A 19,351-nucleotide genomic window follows, 5' to 3' on the forward strand; every position below is an offset into this window, starting at 1 on the left:
GAGTTTAGAAGAGTGAGAGGGAATCTCACAGAAACTTATACAATTCTAAAAGGGTTAGACAGGGTATCTTCAGAAAGAATGTTCCTGATGGTGGAGGGATCCAGGACTAGGGGTCAGAGTTTGAGGATAAAGCATAAACCTTTTAGAACTGAGGTGAGGAGAAATTTCTTCACTCAGAGGATGCTGAATGTTTGGAAATCAAATGTAGTTGAGGCCAAAACGTTGTATGATTTAAAGAAATTAGATTTAGCTCTTGGAGCTAAAGGGGTCAAGGGATATGTGGGGAAGGGGCAGGGGGTCAGGATATTGAATTTGATAATTAGCCATCATCAAAATGAATGGTGGAGCAGGCTGGAAGGGCCGAATGGCCTATTCCTGCTTCTAGTTTCGATGTTTCTATGTTAAAGCTATATCTTATTTCTGATATCTGCAAATGCTAATATAGATTATTTAAAACTGTCTTTGTTACTCCAAAAGGTCCAAACTTTGATCCTTTCTTGTTGGATTGAACACATTTTTATACAAAACTATCCTGAACGCAATCGAGGAATATTCCTCCTCTTCACTTTATATTACCACTGTCTGAGCCTATATTAAAATATCTCAGTTTGAGTCCCGGTGGGTTTCTTCTCCGTACTGAGCTGGTGGATGTTCATTATTACTCAGTAACCATGCTGTTGTTCTGGCTGTCTTCACTGATTGCTCTTGTGTACATTTCTATACAGAGTCCTGGTCTGTGATTATTCAGTGACTGAAGATATTTGGATCCATCTGGACTGAACTTGTTCCTCTGAAGCCTGAAACACAGTATCCAACACAGGTTAATTATCCCAACTGGAAATATTCATACAGCACAGGTATGTAGGGAGAGAATTCTTTGTTTTATTAATGTTCAGTAAATCAGGGTCTGAGGACGCACAACACCCCAGTCGGGGCTCCTGATCTCTACACTGCAGAAAGGGAAAATTTATGCTGAAAACATGGACACCGGATTAAACAGGAATGGGTGCAGCAATCAAGTGGATTGTATTTGTGTCTAATACTTCAGTAAGGCCTTTGACAAGGTCCCTCATGGCAGATTGGCGTAGAAGGTGAAGTTGCATGGGATCAGAGGTGAGCTGGTAAGGTGGATACAGAACTGGCTTGGTCATAGAAGACAGAGGGTATTAATTGAAAGGTGTGTTCCTGAATGGAGGACTGTGACAAGTGGCCTTTTGTGTCTGAGAGGAGAATGCAGAAACTGAGCCTGAACCAACCTTTCTGCATGACACTACTTGAAGTACCTCTGCGGTTTGGTTTGTAAATCTCCCATCAATTGTTTACTTGGTGCTGATCTCATTAACAAGACAAAAAAACCTGAAATTATTTGGCTCGCATAAGAATATCAATCAGATAAGTCTGTCACTTCTGTCCACAAGCCTGAGTTAGTTATAAGATTCATCTTCTAGAAAGAAGGTCTGCTCTTTCCAGCTCTTCCTGTATTTTTGCAGTCCCCTGTGGAAGACCCAGAGATAATTCTTACACGTTGTCTGCAGCAAAGTGTGAGATGTGTTTGAAATCTGTGTCCATCACTGATTGCTGCATGATAGAAGTTACAACAGAGCTGGGAGTGATGCACTGTCTGTCTCTAGTTCACAGGTCACAGCATATATTCAAATAATTTCTCCAGCTAGTTATATAGTCAAATTTGTGCTTTAATATTAGAATGACAACTCAATTACCAGCTTTCTTCAATAAACAAAACTAGTTGTATATTGTAAAACCAGTCTTGAGTTATGGTTCGGGTCAGAAACCACAAAGTGTTGTTTGGAGCCTGCTTGGATCATAAGTTTTGCATTTGGAATTTGTCTCGGATAAGCATGAGATGTTTTCCTTCAGGTATGATTCAAATGACCCACTGGGGAGAGGAGGAAGGGGGGTGGGGAGAGGAGGAAGGGGGGTGGGGAGAGGAGGCCTCAGCCTCTCAATCTGCATAACAGGTTTGAGGTTCTTGCTTCCAGTCTGGACGAGGACGAGGGAGGTGAGGTCGGTGAGCAAACTGCACACAGTACAGTGATGCAGCAGGGCATAGGCAAGGAGAAGGTGAAAAGGAACGTAGTTGTAATTGGGGATAGTGGGGTGAAGGGTATTGACACTGTCCTTTGTCACAATGACAAAGTGCACAGAAGGGTGTGTTGTCTGCCTGGTGCTCGGGTCTGGGATGTCGCATCTGGGCTGCAGAGGAACCTGGAGTGGGAGGGTGAGAATCCGGTCGTTGTGGTACATGTGGGTGCCAACGACATAGGCAAAATGCAAACGGAGGATCTGGGGAGGGAGTATGAAAAGCTGGGAATGGAATTAAAAAGTAGACCCGACAAGGTGGTTATCTCTGGGCTACTGCCTGAACCGAGTGCAGACGGGCGTAGGGTTGATAGGATTAAGGAAGTGAATGGGTGGCTCAGGGATTGGTGTGGGAGGAATGGGTTTGAATTTATGGGGCATTGGCATCAGTATTGGGGTAGGTGGGACCTGTTCGGGCGGGATGGGGTGGGTCTGAACCGTGCTGGGACCAGAGTCCTGGCGAATCGTGTAAAGAGGACTGTAGACAGGGCTTTAAACTAATTGGGGGGGCGGGGGAGGGTGCAAGGGTAGGTGACATTATGGGGTCTAAAGTTAAGGAGAGGGTACAGGTAAGGGAAGAGGCCGAGGATGTCCCAATAATAAAGGGAGTAGGGGGCGTGAGTATGGTTGGTGGCGTTCCGGCAAATAGGGTCCAGGTGAAGGCTGGGATGAAGGCACTGTATCTGAATGCACGAAGCATTCGGAATAAAGTGGATGAGCTGGTGGCGCAGATCAGCACAAATGGATATGATCTGGTGGCCATTACAGAGATGTGGCTGCAAGGTGACAGGGACTGGGAGCTGAATGTCCAGGGGTATCAAGTGTTTAGGAAGGATAGGCGGGAGGAAAAAGTGGGGGGGGGGGGGCGTAGCTCTGCTGATTAAGGATAGCATCAGGGTGGTAGCAAGGGATGATATTGGAACCAAAGAGCAGAAAGTGGAATCGTTGTGGGTGGAGATTAGGAACAGCAAAGGGAGGAAGACGCTGGTTGGTGTCGTCTATAGGCCCCCGAATAATGATCTGGAGTTGGGGCGGGCTGTTAACGCGCAAATAAGTGCGGCGTGCAGGAATGGGACGGCCGTAGTTATGGGGGATTTCAATCTGCATATTGATTGGTCGACCCATGTTGGACGTGGGGGGCTCGAGGAAGAGTTCTTGGAATGCTGCCGGGATAGTTTCCTCGAACAGTGTGTGTTGGAGCCGACGAGGGAGCGAGCTATCTTGGATCTGGTGCTATGTAATGAAGCGGGTAGAATTAGGGACCTTGTGGTGAAGGATCCTCTTGGGGAGAGTGATCATTGTATGGTGGAGTTTCTGGTGCAGATGGAGGAGGAGAAAGTGGGTTCCCGGACACGCGTCCTTTGTTTGAATAGAGGGGAATACGGTAGGATGAGAGAAGAATTGGCGAATGTGGACTGGGAGAGCACGTTGGAGGGAGGGTCTGTTGAGGAGCAGTGGAGGATCTTTAAGGAGATCTTTCTTGGTGCTCAACGGAAATTTATTCCAATGGTCAAAAAGGACCGTAGGAGGAGAGGTAATAAGCCGTGGATAACGAAGGAGGTGAAGGAAAGTGTTAAACTAAAAGCGGAGGAATTTAGAGTAACTAAGAGTAGTGGGCGAGAAGAGGATTGGGAGAGGTTTAAATGTCAACAAAGATTGACAAAGAAGTTGATAAGGAAGGGTAGGAGAAACTATGAAGCTGGGCTAGCGCTTAATATAAAAAAGGATAGCAAGAGTTTTTATAAATATATAAAAAGGAAGAGGCTGGCTAGGGTGAACGTTGGACCCTTAGAGGATGAAAAGGGGGACTTAGTGGTAGGGGATGGGGATATGGCTGAGGTCTTGAATAACTTTTTTGTTTCGGTCTTCACGGAGGAGGACGTGAATAATTTGCCGGGTGTTAGAGATGGAAAGGTGATAGGACTGGAGGGTCTCAATGACATTACTGTTACTAGAGAGGCGGTGCTCGACAGACTGGAGGGGCTGATTGTGGACAAGTCCCCAGGACCAGATGGAATGCATCCGAGGGTTCTGAAAGAAATGGCGCAGGTGATAGTGGATGCCTTGGTGGTTATTTTCCAGACGTCGCTGGATTCCGGGGAAGTGCCGGAAGATTGGAAAACGGCTAATGTTACGCCGTTGTTTAAGAAGGGTGCCAGGCAAAAGGCGGGGAATTATAGGCCGGTTAGTTTAACGTCTGTTGTAGGTAAAATGTTAAAATCCGTCATCGAGGAGGAAATAGCGAGGCATCTTGAGGGGAATTGCTTGATAGAGCGGATGCAGCACGGTTTCGTTAAGGGGAAGTTGTGCCTGACAAATTTATTGGAGTTCTATGAGGATGTGTCTAGGGCGGTGGATAGAGGAGAGCCGGTGGATGTGGTCTTCCTTGATTTTCAGAAGGCGTTTGACAAGGTACCTCACAAGAGGTTATTGCAGAAGGTCAGGGGACATGGAGTTGGGGGTAGGGTGTTAGCGTGGATAGAGGATTGGTTGTCAAACAGGAGGCAGAGAGTGGGGGTCAATGGGTGCTATTCGGATTGGCGGTTGGTGACTAGTGGAGTGCCCCAGGGGTCGGTGCTGGGGCCTCAGCTATTTACCATTTATATAGATGATCTGGAGGAGGGAACCGAAGTTTGCTGATGACACCAAGATTGGTGGAACGGCAAATTGTGCGGAGGGTGTGGAGAGTCTGCAGAAGGATCTAGATAGGCTGGGCAAATGGGCCAGGAACTGGCAAATGGAATTTAATGTTGGCAAGTGCGAGGTGGTCCACTTTGGTAGGAATAATGGTAGGAAGGATTATTACTTACGTGGAGAAAAACTGCAGCAGGCGACGGTGCAGAGGGACCTCGGGATCCTCGTGCATGAGTCGCAAAAACCCAGCTTGCAGGTGCAGCAGGTGGTCAGGAAGGCGAATGGGATGCTGGCCTTCATAGCGAAGGGGATTGAATATAAAAGTAGGGAGGTCTTGCTGCGGCTATATAGGGCATTGGTGAGGCCGCAGCTGGAGTACTGTGTGCAGTTTTGGGCGCCGTACTTACGCATATTTTGGCCTTGGAGGGAGTGCAGAGGAGGTTTACTTGGCTGATGCCGGAGTTGAGGGGGTTGAGCTATGAGGAGAGGCTGAATAAACTAGGCTTGTACTCGTTAGAGTTTAGAAGAATGAGGGGAGATCTCATTGAGACGTATAAGATGATGAATGGGATGGATAGGATAGAGGTGGAGAGACTCTTCCTGCTCAGAAAGGACAGTAGGACTAGGGGGCACAGCCTCAAGATAAAGGGGGGGCGGTTTAGAACGGAGTTGAGGAAGAACTTCTTCACTCAAAGGGTGGTGAATCTCTGGAATTCTCTGCCCGTTGAAGTGGTGGATGCTGCCTCGCTAAATATTCTTAAGAAATGGGTTGATGGGTTTTTGATAAGAGAGGGGATTAAGGGTTATGGGGAGAGGGCGGGAATGTGGAACTGAGCCACGACAGATCAGCCATGATCTTATTGAATGGTGGGGCAGGCTCGAGGGGCTCGATGGCCTACTCCTGCTCCTATTTCTTATGTTCTTATGTTTATTTAAAAATATAATTAACATGTATGGTAAGATCATTAGCTCGATATTTTATTAAATAAAAACAAAAGCAAAATAACCACGATATATACAATCCTCGAATGTATCCAAGATGCTCCAATCAAACAAAAACCTTCCACAGGCCGTAGTGATTTGGCAGGCATTCCATCTCTTTCAGATGCTTATTCTTTCACTATCAGATGGCCTTTTCTACCTCATGCCGCGTTTGGGTTGTACTGAGATGGTGGCACCTGCATTGTTGGTGTCATTCTGCGGCACACTCCTGTCTACTGAGCAAACCAATCCACACAATGTACAAATACATAGATACCTATTCATATTCCCATATATCCCTTTCCTGTCACAAGTTGATGAATGTCAGCAGTCTGCCGTCAGGTTACTGTCGCAAATCCTTTACTGAACATTGTTGTGTACACTCCCACACAGAGTCCTGGTCTGTGATTATTCAGTGACTGAAGATAGTTCACTGTACCTGGACTGAACTTGTTTCTCTGCAGCCTGAAACACAGTGATTAATATCCATCACAAGTTAATCATCAACGATATTCATACAACACAGGGGAGTTCTTTGTTTTATTAATGAGCAGTAAATCAGGGTCTGAGGACACACGATGTCCCAGTCAAAGTTCCTGATCTCCAGACTGCAGAAAGGGAGAACTTACCCTGAAAATATGGACACCAGACTAAACAGGAATGGGTGCATCAATCAAGTGGATTGTATTTGTGTCTGTCTAATATAGAGTCTAAATGTTTATTCAGATCCACAGGGAAGTAATACACTGAGGGAAGGAGGGAGGGAGGATCATTGAAGTGAAAAGATTATAAATGGATTCAAAGTGAGTCTCTGGAGAGAATGAGGGAAGGGTTAGGAAATATGGGGAATGAGTGGTCACATTTAATTAACATTTCTCAGAAAGATGTTGAAGTGTTTTTATTGCTGATGGTTCCTGTTCACGTTCTTATCTGGAGCCGCACAACAGGAGCTGAACAAAGAATCTAGGTTGAGGCTCTGTACAGGACTGAGGGGATGCTGAACTGTCAGAGGTGCTATTGTTTGGATGGAGGATGAGTAAATAGGTGATCATCCTGTTTCAGATAATGTTAAAGGTCCCGTAGCTCTATTGCAAGAGGAATAGCGACTTCTCCCAATGTCCTGTTCAAAACTCTTAGCCAATATCAGCGGAAAAAGATTAGCACAAAATTTACCTCCCTGGTCTTTGTGGGATCTTGCTGTGTGTGTAAGGTGATTCACTACTTTCTTTCTCTCAGTTGCTCAGTGAAGTGGGTGGAAGGAATACTTTCTTGAACATGGATATACTCACCTGATCTCACGGAGATAAGTGTGCCTCTGGATCAGGTTCTGAAGAGCACAGATGGACTGGTCTGTGAGCAGATTGTTGGACAGGTTCACCATTGTCAGTGATGTGTTTATAAAGGGAATCCTGGTCAGTTCGTCTGTGTAGGTAACTGAGATCTCATTACCCTCCAGTCTGCATGGATCAGAAATAACATATATTAACAGAAGAGCAAGTTATATACACAAGAGTAGGTAGAGATAGTGGCAGGGAAAGCGTGGAATGGCAGTAAATTGGTGTCAAAATGAAATGCACTTCATGCTCAGAGCTTGTATACAACCGCAAACACAGCCATGGCAACACGTGTGCACGTGCACACACCCACAGGCAGACATACATATAGGCATAGACACCCATGCATACACAAGTACATACAGCCACACACACATTTACTTACTCCAATGTTTGGATTGGACAGTTTTGCTGACTCAGTGTGTTAGTTAACAGTTTAAATCCCACGTCTCCCAGTTTGTTGTTATTCAGATTTAAGTTTGTCAATGATTGGTTGTTTCTGAGAACAGAACTGAGTTGATCAATGATATAACCTCGAATCAGATTCTCACAGAGCCTGGTGAAGAAGACAAACAGTGTTAATAGTTACTGTATTAGAAAGTTTTTCCACACACAGGAGGACAAAGGCAGATTAACTTAATGTTCCTTTAAACTAAGATAAAGACAGATCAAGAATTGAAGGGCACAGGTTTAAGATAATTGGTTAAAGAAGCAAAAGCGATAAGAAAATTAACCTTTTCACACAGCGAGTGGTTCAGATCTGGAATGCCCTGCCTGAGAGATTGGTGGAGAAAGGTTTAATCAAGACATTGAAGAGGGAATTAGATGATTATTTGAAAAGAAACAATGTGCAAAGTTCCACAGAGAAACCAAGAGAATAGCACCAGGTAAAATGTTCATTCAGAGAGATAGTATGAACATGATGGGCCAAATGGCCTCATTCCATGCTGTTATAAGTCTGTGAACTTACTCCAGAGTCTGTATTTTACAGTGCCAGCTGTTCAGTGCCTCACACAGGTATTTCACTCCAGCATCTCCCAGTTTATTCTTACTCAGATAAAGCTGTGTCAGTGATGAATTGCTGGTGAGACCCATTGCAAGTTGCTGAGCATCTGTATGAGACAAACCATTGGAACACAAGCTGTGGGAGTGAAACACAGTGAATTGGGGAGTATGTTAACATTGGAACAGTAAGATTATATATAAACAACTCACACAAGTATTTCTTATCACAAATACACATTCAGATAATGTACACAGTGTATTACTTACTCCAGTGTCTGTATTTTACATTCCGGTCTCCTCAGTGCAGCTGACAGCAGTTTGACTCCTCCTTCAGTCAGATTATTGCCCCTCAGCCTGAACACAAACACACACAGACTCAGAGACCAGCACTGTGCACTCTCATTTCCACCACGTTAGATCAGCTTTACCTCAATAAACTCAACCATTAACTTCCATTGTATTTGAACAACAAATATAAAAATATCAGAGTGAAATCTGTTCAGGATGCAGTTATATTGATTGGTGTGGGGACAGAGAGAGTGAAACCGGACAAGTGTAAAGGACATGAGCTGTTGTGGAAAATTGCAGTTCAAGAAGGAAGATCCAGAGGTAATTGTACATGGATTTTCCAGTCCAAACCACAGGGATTGAGTTTTACCGTCCAGATATTAATGGTCATCTGGGCAAAACACAGAAAGAAGAAGATCACACACCCTGACAGAACCTGACAGATTCCAGTCCCATTGTTTCACATGCTGGAAAATCCTGGTGGATTGTGTTATAATCTGTCAGAATTTCTCTTCAGTGTTTCAGGCAGGTAATCATATCACTTTGTCCATCATATCCCTCTACATCCATCCTATCTCTTTGATCCTATTTCTCTGTGTTCCTAGTTCTCTGTGTTATTCCTCTCAATCTGGTATCTTCTTTCTATCCTGCTGCCCACTTTAGCCTCCCTCTCTTCATTTTCTCATTGTAGGATTAGAGACTTTTTAAACTCAAGGAAAGTTTAGATTTGGGGAGGTTTAACTTAAATATTGTAGATTGTGGGCACAATCTTACTAAAAAGATTTGAAGTGCCGAATGAGTGAGAAAACAGGAGAGAATGGCGCTTTTTTTTTGACGAACTGCGAGTCACAATCTTACAACAATTAGTGCAAAGAATGTGATTCTCACCAACTGGGGTGGGAGAAGGGGGAGTCTGATCTCACTGGAGAAGCTGGATCCTGAGTTCCAGGGGTGCCATTGCGCAGGCACCCCAATCTCCCAGTCTACTGGGAGACCTCCTGCTGACCTCGCGTCATCCAGACATCTCATGGAAATTGAGACCCCCACACACCTGCGGGGATCTCACCCCACAACCACTCCATGGAAACTGGACCACCCCCTCACCCTTTCCGGATCACCACTTCTGCAGATTCCACCATTTTCCCATCCACCTCCCATCAGCAACCCTGCAGAGTTGTCCTTGCCCTCCCTCTCCTCCTCCACACCAGCTGCCCATCCATCACAATGAAACAGCCTGCAGTGATTCTCTTCAGAATGTACTTTCAGTCATGTAACTCACCCAAACTGCCTGCAGCTGAGCTCCTTAACAAGAGAGAGCTTCACATAAGTTCCAATGATGGACATAGAGGCAATCACACATCTTGGAGAACTGCACCAAGGTTTACTGAGAGCTGGGCCATCTGCTAGATGCATTGGAGGGGAGGAGGGACACTTCTTCCCCCAGACAAGTGGTGAATCAGGGATTGGTACAGCTTGAAAGGCGAAGGCAGTCAGTGCCCTTGCACTGGCACGTAGGACAGGCCACCAGTGCCAGTACAGATTTTGTCCTTGCATCAGTCCCATATGTGGCAATTCATCCACCCCTTGACACCCTGCGCCTTCCAGCACCTGACCCCCTAGCACCTGTCTCCAACCCCTCTGGCATCCCTGTCATAGCCCCCTCTTGGCTGAGGCATAGTCCCAGCCCTGACACGGACCCAGACACTCGCTGCCCTTCTAGCTATCAGGCTTTCAGTGCCCCCTTCTATGCCACAGGAGAAGATGGTCCATAACCACCAGGAGTGGGAGAAGACAGGGGGTGCAGTCCCTGAGCTCAGAATCCATGCCTTTTGAGGAGAGCGCCATGGATTTGGCAGAAGAGGAGCTCAGGACCATGACGGGCAGCCAGGTCGACCTGTGACAGAGAACTGAGCATCCAGCAATACTTTAGCTAAGTGGCAAGCTGCCCAAATACTTGTCTCTCTCACACTTAAACCTGGTGCCCTATGTTGCAGGAAATGACCCTGTTGCACTCGGTTCATTTGGCATCACTGCCCTCCCGGAGTCCTCACCGAGACACTCCATGACAGCTCGGAGGGAAGCCTGAGGAAAGCTTTGAGGCCAGCACCTGTTGGTTGCCACAGACATTGTCCGTACCATCCAACAGCTCAGTGGGACAAATTAGTGGTGAGGCTTCAGTGTCACTCTCTGGTGTGCATGACACAACCACTGATGTACATTAGATGGAAGAGGAAATGTCTGAGGCCTCTGGCACATCAAGGCCTGCTGGAGGCAAGATTCAGCTGACCCCAAACCAGATGCCAGATATCCCTGAACTGTGGAGATGCAGCAGCAGAGCCAGGGAATGCAATAGGGGCAGCAACCATTGGGAGGAGTACCAGGAGATATTCCCAGCATTGTGAGGGACCCAGGCCAACACTGCAAGGACACTCACTTTTTCAGAAGGAGTTACTACAAGGACACCCACTGTTTCAGAAGGAGTTACTACAAGGACACCCACTGTTTCAGAAGGAGTTACTACAAGGACACACACTTTTTCAGAAGGGGTTACTGCAAGGACACCCACTGTTTCAGAAGGAGTTACTGCAAGGACACCCACTGTTTCAGAAGGGGTTACTGCAAGGACACCCACTGTTTCAGAAGGGGTTACTACAAGGACACCCACTGTTTCAGAAGGGGTTGCTGCAAGGACACCCACTGTTTCAGAAGGGGTTACTACAAGGACACCCACTGTTTCAGAAGGAGTTACTACAAGGACACCCACTGTTTCAGAAGGAGTTGCTGCAAGGACACCCACTGTTTCAGAAGGAGTTACTGCAAGGACACCCACTGTTTCAGAAGGAGTTACTGCAAGGACACCCACTGTTTCAGAAGGAGTTACTGCAAAGACACCCACTGTTTCAGAAGGAGTTACTGCAAGGACACCCACTGTTTCAGAAGGAGTTACTGCAAGGACACCCACTGTTTCAGAAGGGGTTACTACAAGGACACCCACTGTTTCAGAAGGAGTTACTACAAGGACACCCACTGTTTCAGAAGGAGTTACTACAAGGACACCCACTGTTTCAGAAGGAGTTACTGCAAGGACACCCACTGTTTCAGAAGGAAAAAAAATTCTAAGGCCAGTATTTTACCGCCTTGATTCCGGGGTGGGCGCGGCTCGCAAAACAGAAATCTCTGTTGGCCTCAGGCGGGATTTTACAATCTCACCTGAACGAGATCATAAAATCCTGACGTTAGTGTCAAATTTGTGTGAAAACTGGAGTAAATCACACTAGTTTTTCAGCAGGATTTTCAAAATGAATCTCCCACATTCTGTGCACAGTGAGTGAACCAGCGTGAATCACACTGAAATTCAGTGGGTGGGTCCTATTCCCATTGGAGAGGCCGGCAGCATATCACTGAGCGGACCACAGAGCATTCACCAATGTGTCAGCGCTGAGATCGGCCCATGCACAGTGACCTGTCTGCCAGCCTCCTGATTGCTGGCCAGCCCCCCTGATCCTGCATAGCCAGTCAAGCAATACCCCACTGTGGTCCAATCGCTGGCCCCCCGACATGTCTGAGCCCAGCCCCAACCCCCTCACACCTGCCCTCTCCCACCCCCAGCCCACTTTTCCACCCCCCCACCCCCAAATCGGCAGTAACCTGCCCCTGGCACTGCCCAAGGGGCATCATGCAGTAAGAGGGTGGGGGCAGACGATGTAGAAAGATAGAAAAGAAAAAGGGTTCTGTAAGATTGGCTGCCTCTGCTCGGGTTTAGATGTAGAATTAACTTTCTCAATGGGGAGTAAATTTGTTAGTAATTGTAATTGGGTGTTTTAAATACATTGTAGTTTTAAAGGTACATGTAACACCTTTAATTAGTCCACACATATAAATATACATTTTCTGTACATTTTAAAAATTAAGCAAATAAACTTTGATGCACAGTTACAGATGCTCCTTTGATACCAAGCAATGTGAGCTACAGTCCTTAAAGCACCCAACTATTGGAATCACAAGGCCATAAAGGAGATTTAATTGCCTCACCCAGTAAACACCTAGTGAGATGGATTCGCTGTTATTGCTACAAACGCTGGCCAAAAAGGGCCATAAGATGTCCCGAGCTAAGCTCCAACTGCTATCTGAACCAATTCACTGTTTGGGCCATGAACTCTTTTGTGATACCTGTCAGCTAACATTTGATCGAGTGAAGGTTATATACCAGACTCCTTTACCAGTGACAAAAAGGGAAATGAAACAATTTCTGGGAATATCCGGATAGTGCCGACAATTGATTGTTAACTATGCAGAGTTAGTGCGTCCCCTCATGGACATCTCCTTACCCTCTAAACCTGAAACATTACAATAGACACAGGGTGCGGAGGGCACCTTCGCATCTCTCAAACAGTCCCTCATCTAAGCACCAACATTAGGTCTCCCTGATTGTACCAAGCCTTTTAAACTCTACATTCATCATAAGTCAGCTTCACCCAATTGTCTTGACTCAAAAGCATGGGGACAATCAATGGCCTGTTGCTTATTTTAGCACTCAATTAGATCCAGTAGCCCGAAGTTTACCAGGATGTCTACATGTACTGGCTGCAGCATATTATGCTGTCCAACAAGCAGAAAGGGGGAGAGTTACAGAACAAAGAGATCTAGGGGTAGATGTTTATAGCTGTTTGAACGTGGAGTCACAGGTGGACAGAGTGGTGAAGAAGGCATTTGGCCTGCTTGGTTTCATTGCTCAGAACATTGAATATAGGAGTTGGGACCAGTGCACAACTGCAGGGATGATATATTTTGTAGATGGATCAGTTTTAAGGGATAAACGTGGTCAGCCCCAAGCCGGTTATGCTATTGTCACGCATCACTGCATAATCAAAGCTGCAGCTTTACCAAATACTTTATCCGCCCAGTAGGCAGAGCTGTTTGCTTTAACCAAGCATGTATTCTGGCTACAGGACGAACTGTCCATATTTACACTAACTCACGGTATACATTCGGAGTAACCCATGATTATAGATGGATTTGGAAATTCCAAGGACACCTAACCTCAACTGGCTCAAGAATTAAAAATGCTGAACAGGTTGATAACCTCCTACATGCCATATGGTGCCCCTAGGAAATTGTGGGAAGACAGAAAAGGTACAGGCTGCCCCCCCCCCCCCCCCCCCCACCCAAATCCAACAGGACCCTTTGTAAATCTGCAAATGGATTTTATTGAATTAAATCCCGTACATGGGGGGTAAGTATGTATTCATAATTGTAGATGTATTTTCTAGATGGATTGAAGCCTTTCCATGTAAAAACAATGATGTTATGACTGTTGCTAAATATTTGCTTAAAGGAATTGTGTCAAGATTTGTCATACCTGTACCGATAATGGCCAAGCACACACAGGTCACTAAGATGAGATTGTATTGGGCAATGAAAGGACTGACAGGGCTCCACCAGGGGTTGCTATCTCAGACACAACACTCCAGGTGTCTGCTTACATCCTTAAATGCACCAAACCCATTGATCCACCACCCACAATTAATGATGTACTCGCCTCACAATCACAGGCCAGCACTGAGGAGGTGTTAGCCTGGGCACAAGATCAGTGCAATAAAACACCTGAGGGAGTGTGGATTCACCACGATGGCCGTGTGGTAGCACCCAGATCCATACTCCCATAGATTTCCCACTTTGTTGATACTTGCACACATGCAGACAAAGAGGGGATGGCAGACTATATTTTATAAACATGTTACGCATCAAGTATTTTGGCAATTGCAAAACAAGTTAGTGAAAGATGTGTTACCTGTCAAACCATAAATGTGGGAAGACAGAAAAGGTACAGGCTGCCCTCCCTGCCCCCGCACCCCCCCCCCCCCCCCCCCAATCCAACAGGACCCTTTGTAAATCTGCAAATGGATTTTATTGAATTAAATCCCGTACATGGGGGGTAAGTATGTATTCATAATAGTAGATATATTTTCTAGATGGATTGAAGCCTTTCCATGTAAAGACAATGATGTTATGACTGTTGCTAAATATTTGCTTAAAGGAATTGTGTCACGATTTGTCATACCTGTACCGATAATGGATCAGATTTTACCGGGACAGTTATGAAAGAAATGTGCTGAGCATTGCAAATTAGTCAGTATTTTCACTGCAGTTATCATCCACAGACAGCTGAGGGGCAGAGAGATATAATGGAAAGCTGAGGAACAAGCTGGCAAAACTGAATGCTGAAACTGGATTAAAATGGGTTGAACTGTTACCCCTCTGACATTAATGGTAATGCGGTCAGCAACAAACAGAACAACTGGGCTATCACCACACAAAATCGTTATGGGACGAGCCCCCAATGTTTGCCTTTTTCTGCACCACTTACTGTTAAGCAGATGGATGTCCACAGAATGGAAGAAAATATGCTAAACTATTTGGATTGCACGAACAAAATGTATTTCTAGTTTCCATTCCCAGGTAAAGGAAGCTCAGGCTGATCCCACAGAAGGGAGGTGCCACAGCTTAGAACCGGGTGACTTCATTTATGTGAAGGTGTTTAAAAGAGAGAATAGTCTTCACCCAAGATTTGAGGGCCCCCTCTCAAGTCTTGTTGACCACCAACACTGTGGTCAAGGTGAAGGAAAGACCGACATGGATCCAGGCATCTCACTGCAAGAGGGCTCCAGGTCCCAAGGAAAAGGAATCATCAGCCTCACCAATGGAGGAAAGTGGACATTAAGACTCTATTTTGTTATGACATTTATAATACCTGTATTGTCTGAATTGTACAAAAATACCTTCATACGCATGCCATACACCTATACCAAAGATAGCAATGCCTCCAGCTATTGGTCGTGTACACATGTACTGACACACTTGAAGGGAGATATTCCTTTAAGACCAATTCCTTCCAAGAATCAGAAACAGCAGAATAGTGGCTGAATCAGAAAAGGTCACTCAAAATCAGAACAATAGTATTTCTTAAGGAGGGACTAAGGGATAGCAAGGAACACTGGGAATGAGCTGGGTATGCTATGAATAAATTAAACCTAATTATAACCTTTCTCAGAAGCCCCCTGTCTTGTTCCTTACAAACATCACAGGACTGGGAAGAGCCAATGGGACAATTTGTCTGGTCAGTATTTAGACAGGTGGGTGAAATGCAGGAACAAGTAAATTTAACCATTCTCTGATCCTCACATCTGCAAACACTATAACTGAAGGAAATGGTATCCGTTTACAAACCTTAAATGGAACACACTTTCTGTGTGGACACAAAGCCTATCTCTGGTTGCCATTAAATTGGGAAGGGTCATGTTACTTCGGATATGTAATACCTTATATCCATCATTTGCCCTCCCTAACACATCAGCCCCTTTATCGATCTAAGCAAGCCCTTACAGAAACCCAACAATTCTTCTCTACCCTTTTTCCCCACTGTCAGAGTGAGATTTACCTCAGTCAAAATAGTAAAAATTAGCTGAATTACTAGAAGTGGTGGCAAATGATATTACAAAAGCTATAAAAGGTTTAAGCAATGCAATAACAGCCGTAAGAACAGTGACTTTACAGGATAGCCTGAGATTACTTTTAAGCTGAAAAGGGTGGGACATGTGCTCCAATAGGGTTTGAATGCTGCACATACATCCCCGACCATTCTGAGGAAATAGGTAGCTTCGTGGACCATATCCCAAAGGAGGTTAAGAAGTTTAAGGAACCAGATTCCTGGGGAATTTTTGGCTAGGAGCGATAGGTAAGTCCCTAGTACACGGGGTAATCATATTGTTGCCTGTTATCTTTACACAACGTCTGGTATTTTCCATGATAAAGTGTTGCTGTGCACAGCTTGGAAATGCAGTTATTCCAGGAGCTGCAGCCACTATGATGACAGGAACAACTCCAGAATTCTCAGAGAATGTAGTAGAAAAGGAAATGGGGACTTTACAAGATTTGGTTAGATTGAAATTCTTGTCTTTGAGAAGGACAACAGGGGGGAATGTAGAAAGATAGAGAAGAAAGGGCCACTATAAGATTGGCAGAATCTACTCGGGGTTTTTGTTTAATTAGATGTAGAATTAACTTTCTCAATGGGCAGCCAGTCCATTAGTAATTGTAATGAGGTGTTTTAAATACTTTGTAGTTTTAAAGGTATATGTAACACCTCTAATTAGTCCATACATATAAATATATATCTTCTGTATATTTTAGAAATTAAACAAAGAAACTTTGATGCACGAGTGCCTCTTTGATACTAAACACGTTAGATACATTCCTTTAAAGCACCAAACTGTTGGAATCACAGGGCCATAAAGGAAATTTAATTACCTCACTAGAAACTTTATCAGAAACGACTGATACAAAAGTGAGTTTTAATGAAGCTGCCTTCACAGTTTGTAATCAAAACAGAGTCAGAAAGATATTAATGTCTTTGCTAATGAAAGAGTTATGGGAGGGGACTTAATTGGATCTGACAAGATGGTAACAATGATTGAAACTGTAGGCAATGATAAAAAGCTCAGTCATTGAATTGATAAGCAGTATATATTCCATTGTTTGCTGGAGCAGACGAGTGAAGGAACAGAGAGAGAGCTAAGATTTTACCTGTTAAAAACCTGTTTAAATTAAGTTTAAAGCACTTTGTTCTTTGTAGAACTGTTTAAAGCATTTATTTATTGTATTTACTGCTTTAAGAATTCTGAGGGAGTGGTTAGCAGGCAGTTGTGGGCCATCAGCTTTAAATCAGCGCCAGATTTAAAAGGAGGCCTGGTGTAGACAGCGGGCAGCGGAGTGAGTGGGAAGCAGAGTGAGCTACTAGGGCTTAATATCAAAAAGGGCTGGAAGGAAAAAAGGCCAGGTGAGTTCGTTTGAAAAACAAAAAAAACAAAAAAATTTTTTCAAAACTACTACAGTGAATAATGGAGGGGCATGTGATGTGTGGTTTCTGTATGATGTGGGAACTGATGGACCCTAGGGTTCATCCCAGTGACCATGTCTGCAGTAAGTGCAGGTTGCTAGTGGAGCTCCAGCTCAGGGTAAATGAGCTGGCCTCTGAGCTACAGACACTGAGGCTCATCAGGGGGAGAGATGGTGCCATTGTCAATGGGGTGCAAGTGACATCCACCCCCCCTAGACTGGCTAACTCTAAGGGTCAGGGACAAGAGGGGGCTGCTGGGAGGAGGAAGGGGGGTGAGGAGCGGAGGCCTCAGCCTCTTAATCTGCATAACAGGTTTGAGGTTCTTGCTTCCAGGCTGGACGAGAACGAGGCAGGTGAGGTTGGTGAGCAAACTGCACACGGTACAGTGCTGCAGCAGGACATAGGCAAAGAGAAGAGGAAAAGGAACGTAGTAGTGATTGGGGATAGTGGGGTGAAGGGTATTGACACTGTCCTTTGTCACAATGACAAAGTGCACAGAAGGGTGTGTTGTCTGCCTGGTGCTCGGGTCCGGGATGTCGCATCTGGGCTGCAGAGGAACCTGGAGTGGGAGGGTGAGAATCCGGTCGTTGTGGTACATGTGGGTGCCAACGACGTAGGCAAAATGCGGACTGAGGATCTGGGGAGGGAGTATGAAAAGCTGGGAATGGAATTAAAAAGTAGAACCGACAAGGTGGTTATCTCTGGGCTACTGCCTGAACCGAGTGCAGACGGGCATAAGGTTGACAGGATTAAGGAAGTGAATGGGTGGCTCAGGGATTGGTGTGGGAGGAATGGGTTTGAATTTATGGGGCATTGGCACCAGTATTGGGGTAGGTGGGACCTGTTCGGGCGGGATGGGGTTGGTCTGAACCGTGCTGGGACCAGAGTGCTGGCGAATCGAGTAAAGAGGACTGTAGACAGGGCTTTTAAACTAATTAGGGGGGGGGGGAGGGTGCGAGGGTAGGTGACCTTACGAGGTCTAAAGTTAAGGAGAGGGTACAAGTAAGGGAAGAGGCCGAGGATGTCCCAATAATAGAGGGAGTAGGGGGCGTGAGTATGGTTGGTGGCGTTCTGGCAAATAGGGTCCAGGTGACGGCTGGGATGAAAGCACTTTATCTGAATGCACGAAGCATTCGGAATAAAGTGGATGAGCTGATGGCGCAGATCGACACAAATGGATACGATCTGGTTGCCATTACAGAGACATGGCTGCAGGGTGACAGGGACTGGGAGCTGAATGTACAGGGCTATCAAGTGTTTAGGAAGGATAGGCAGGAGGTAAAGGGGGGGGCGTAGCTCTGCTGATTAAGGATAGCATCACGGTGGTAGCAAGGGATGATATTGGAGCAAAGGAGGAAAGGGTAGAATCGTTGTGGGTGGAGATTAGGAACAGCAAAGGGAGGAAGACGCTGGTGGGTGTCGTCTATAGGGCAGGCTGTTAACGCGCAAATAAGTGCGGCGTGCAGGAATGGGACGGCCGTAGTTATGGGGGATTTCAATCTGCATATTGATTGGTCGACCCATGTTGGACGTGGGGGGCTCGAGGAAGAGTTCTTGGAATGCTGCCGGGATAGTTTCCTCGAACAGTGTGTGTTGGAGCCGACGAGGGAGCGAGCTATCTTGGATCTGGTGCTATGTAATGAAGCGGGTAGAATTAGGGACCTTGTGGTGAAGGATCCTCTTGGGGAGAGTGATCATTGTATGGTGGAGTTTCTGGTGCAGATGGAGGAGGAGAAAGTGGGTTCCCGGACACGCGTCCTTTGTTTGAATAGAGGGGAATACGGTAGGATGAGAGAAGAATTGGCGAATGTGGACTGGGAGAGCACGTTGGAGGGAGGGTCTGTTGAGGAGCAGTGGAGGATCTTTAAGGAGATCTTTCTTGGTGCTCAACGGAAATTTATTCCAATGGTCAAAAAGGACCGTAGGAGGAGAGGTAATAAGCCGTGGATAACGAAGGAGGTGAAGGAAAGTGTTAAACTAAAAGCGGAGGAATTTAGAGTAACTAAGAGTAGTGGGCGAGAAGAGGATTGGGAGAGGTTTAAATGTCAACAAAGATTGACAAAGAAGTTGATAAGGAAGGGTAGGAGAAACTATGAAGCTGGGCTAGCGCTTA

General features: G+C 45.6%; 1 protein-coding gene across 1 annotated transcript in view; it reads right to left on the reverse strand.

Moving 5' to 3' along the window:
* Positions 1-658: 658 nt before the first annotated feature.
* LOC145338625 (NACHT, LRR and PYD domains-containing protein 3-like) overlaps positions 659-19,351 on the reverse strand; it is a 40,679-nt gene continuing 21,986 nt past the window's right edge. Inside the window, exons 6-10 of the mRNA XM_080183001.1 lie at positions 8,322-8,408; positions 8,020-8,190; positions 7,435-7,605; positions 7,005-7,172; positions 659-797 (exon numbers count right to left, since the gene is read on the reverse strand). Of these exons, the coding sequence (XP_080039127.1) occupies positions 659-797; positions 7,005-7,172; positions 7,435-7,605; positions 8,020-8,190; positions 8,322-8,408 (736 nt within the window). The remainder of the gene's footprint in view (positions 798-7,004; positions 7,173-7,434; positions 7,606-8,019; positions 8,191-8,321; positions 8,409-19,351) is intronic.

This window comes from Carcharhinus amblyrhynchos, unplaced genomic scaffold (assembly GCF_965287045.1).
Source record: "Carcharhinus amblyrhynchos unplaced genomic scaffold, sCarAmb.v2.hapA chromosome_111, whole genome shotgun sequence".
Classification (NCBI taxonomy): Eukaryota; Metazoa; Chordata; class Chondrichthyes; order Carcharhiniformes; family Carcharhinidae; genus Carcharhinus; species Carcharhinus amblyrhynchos.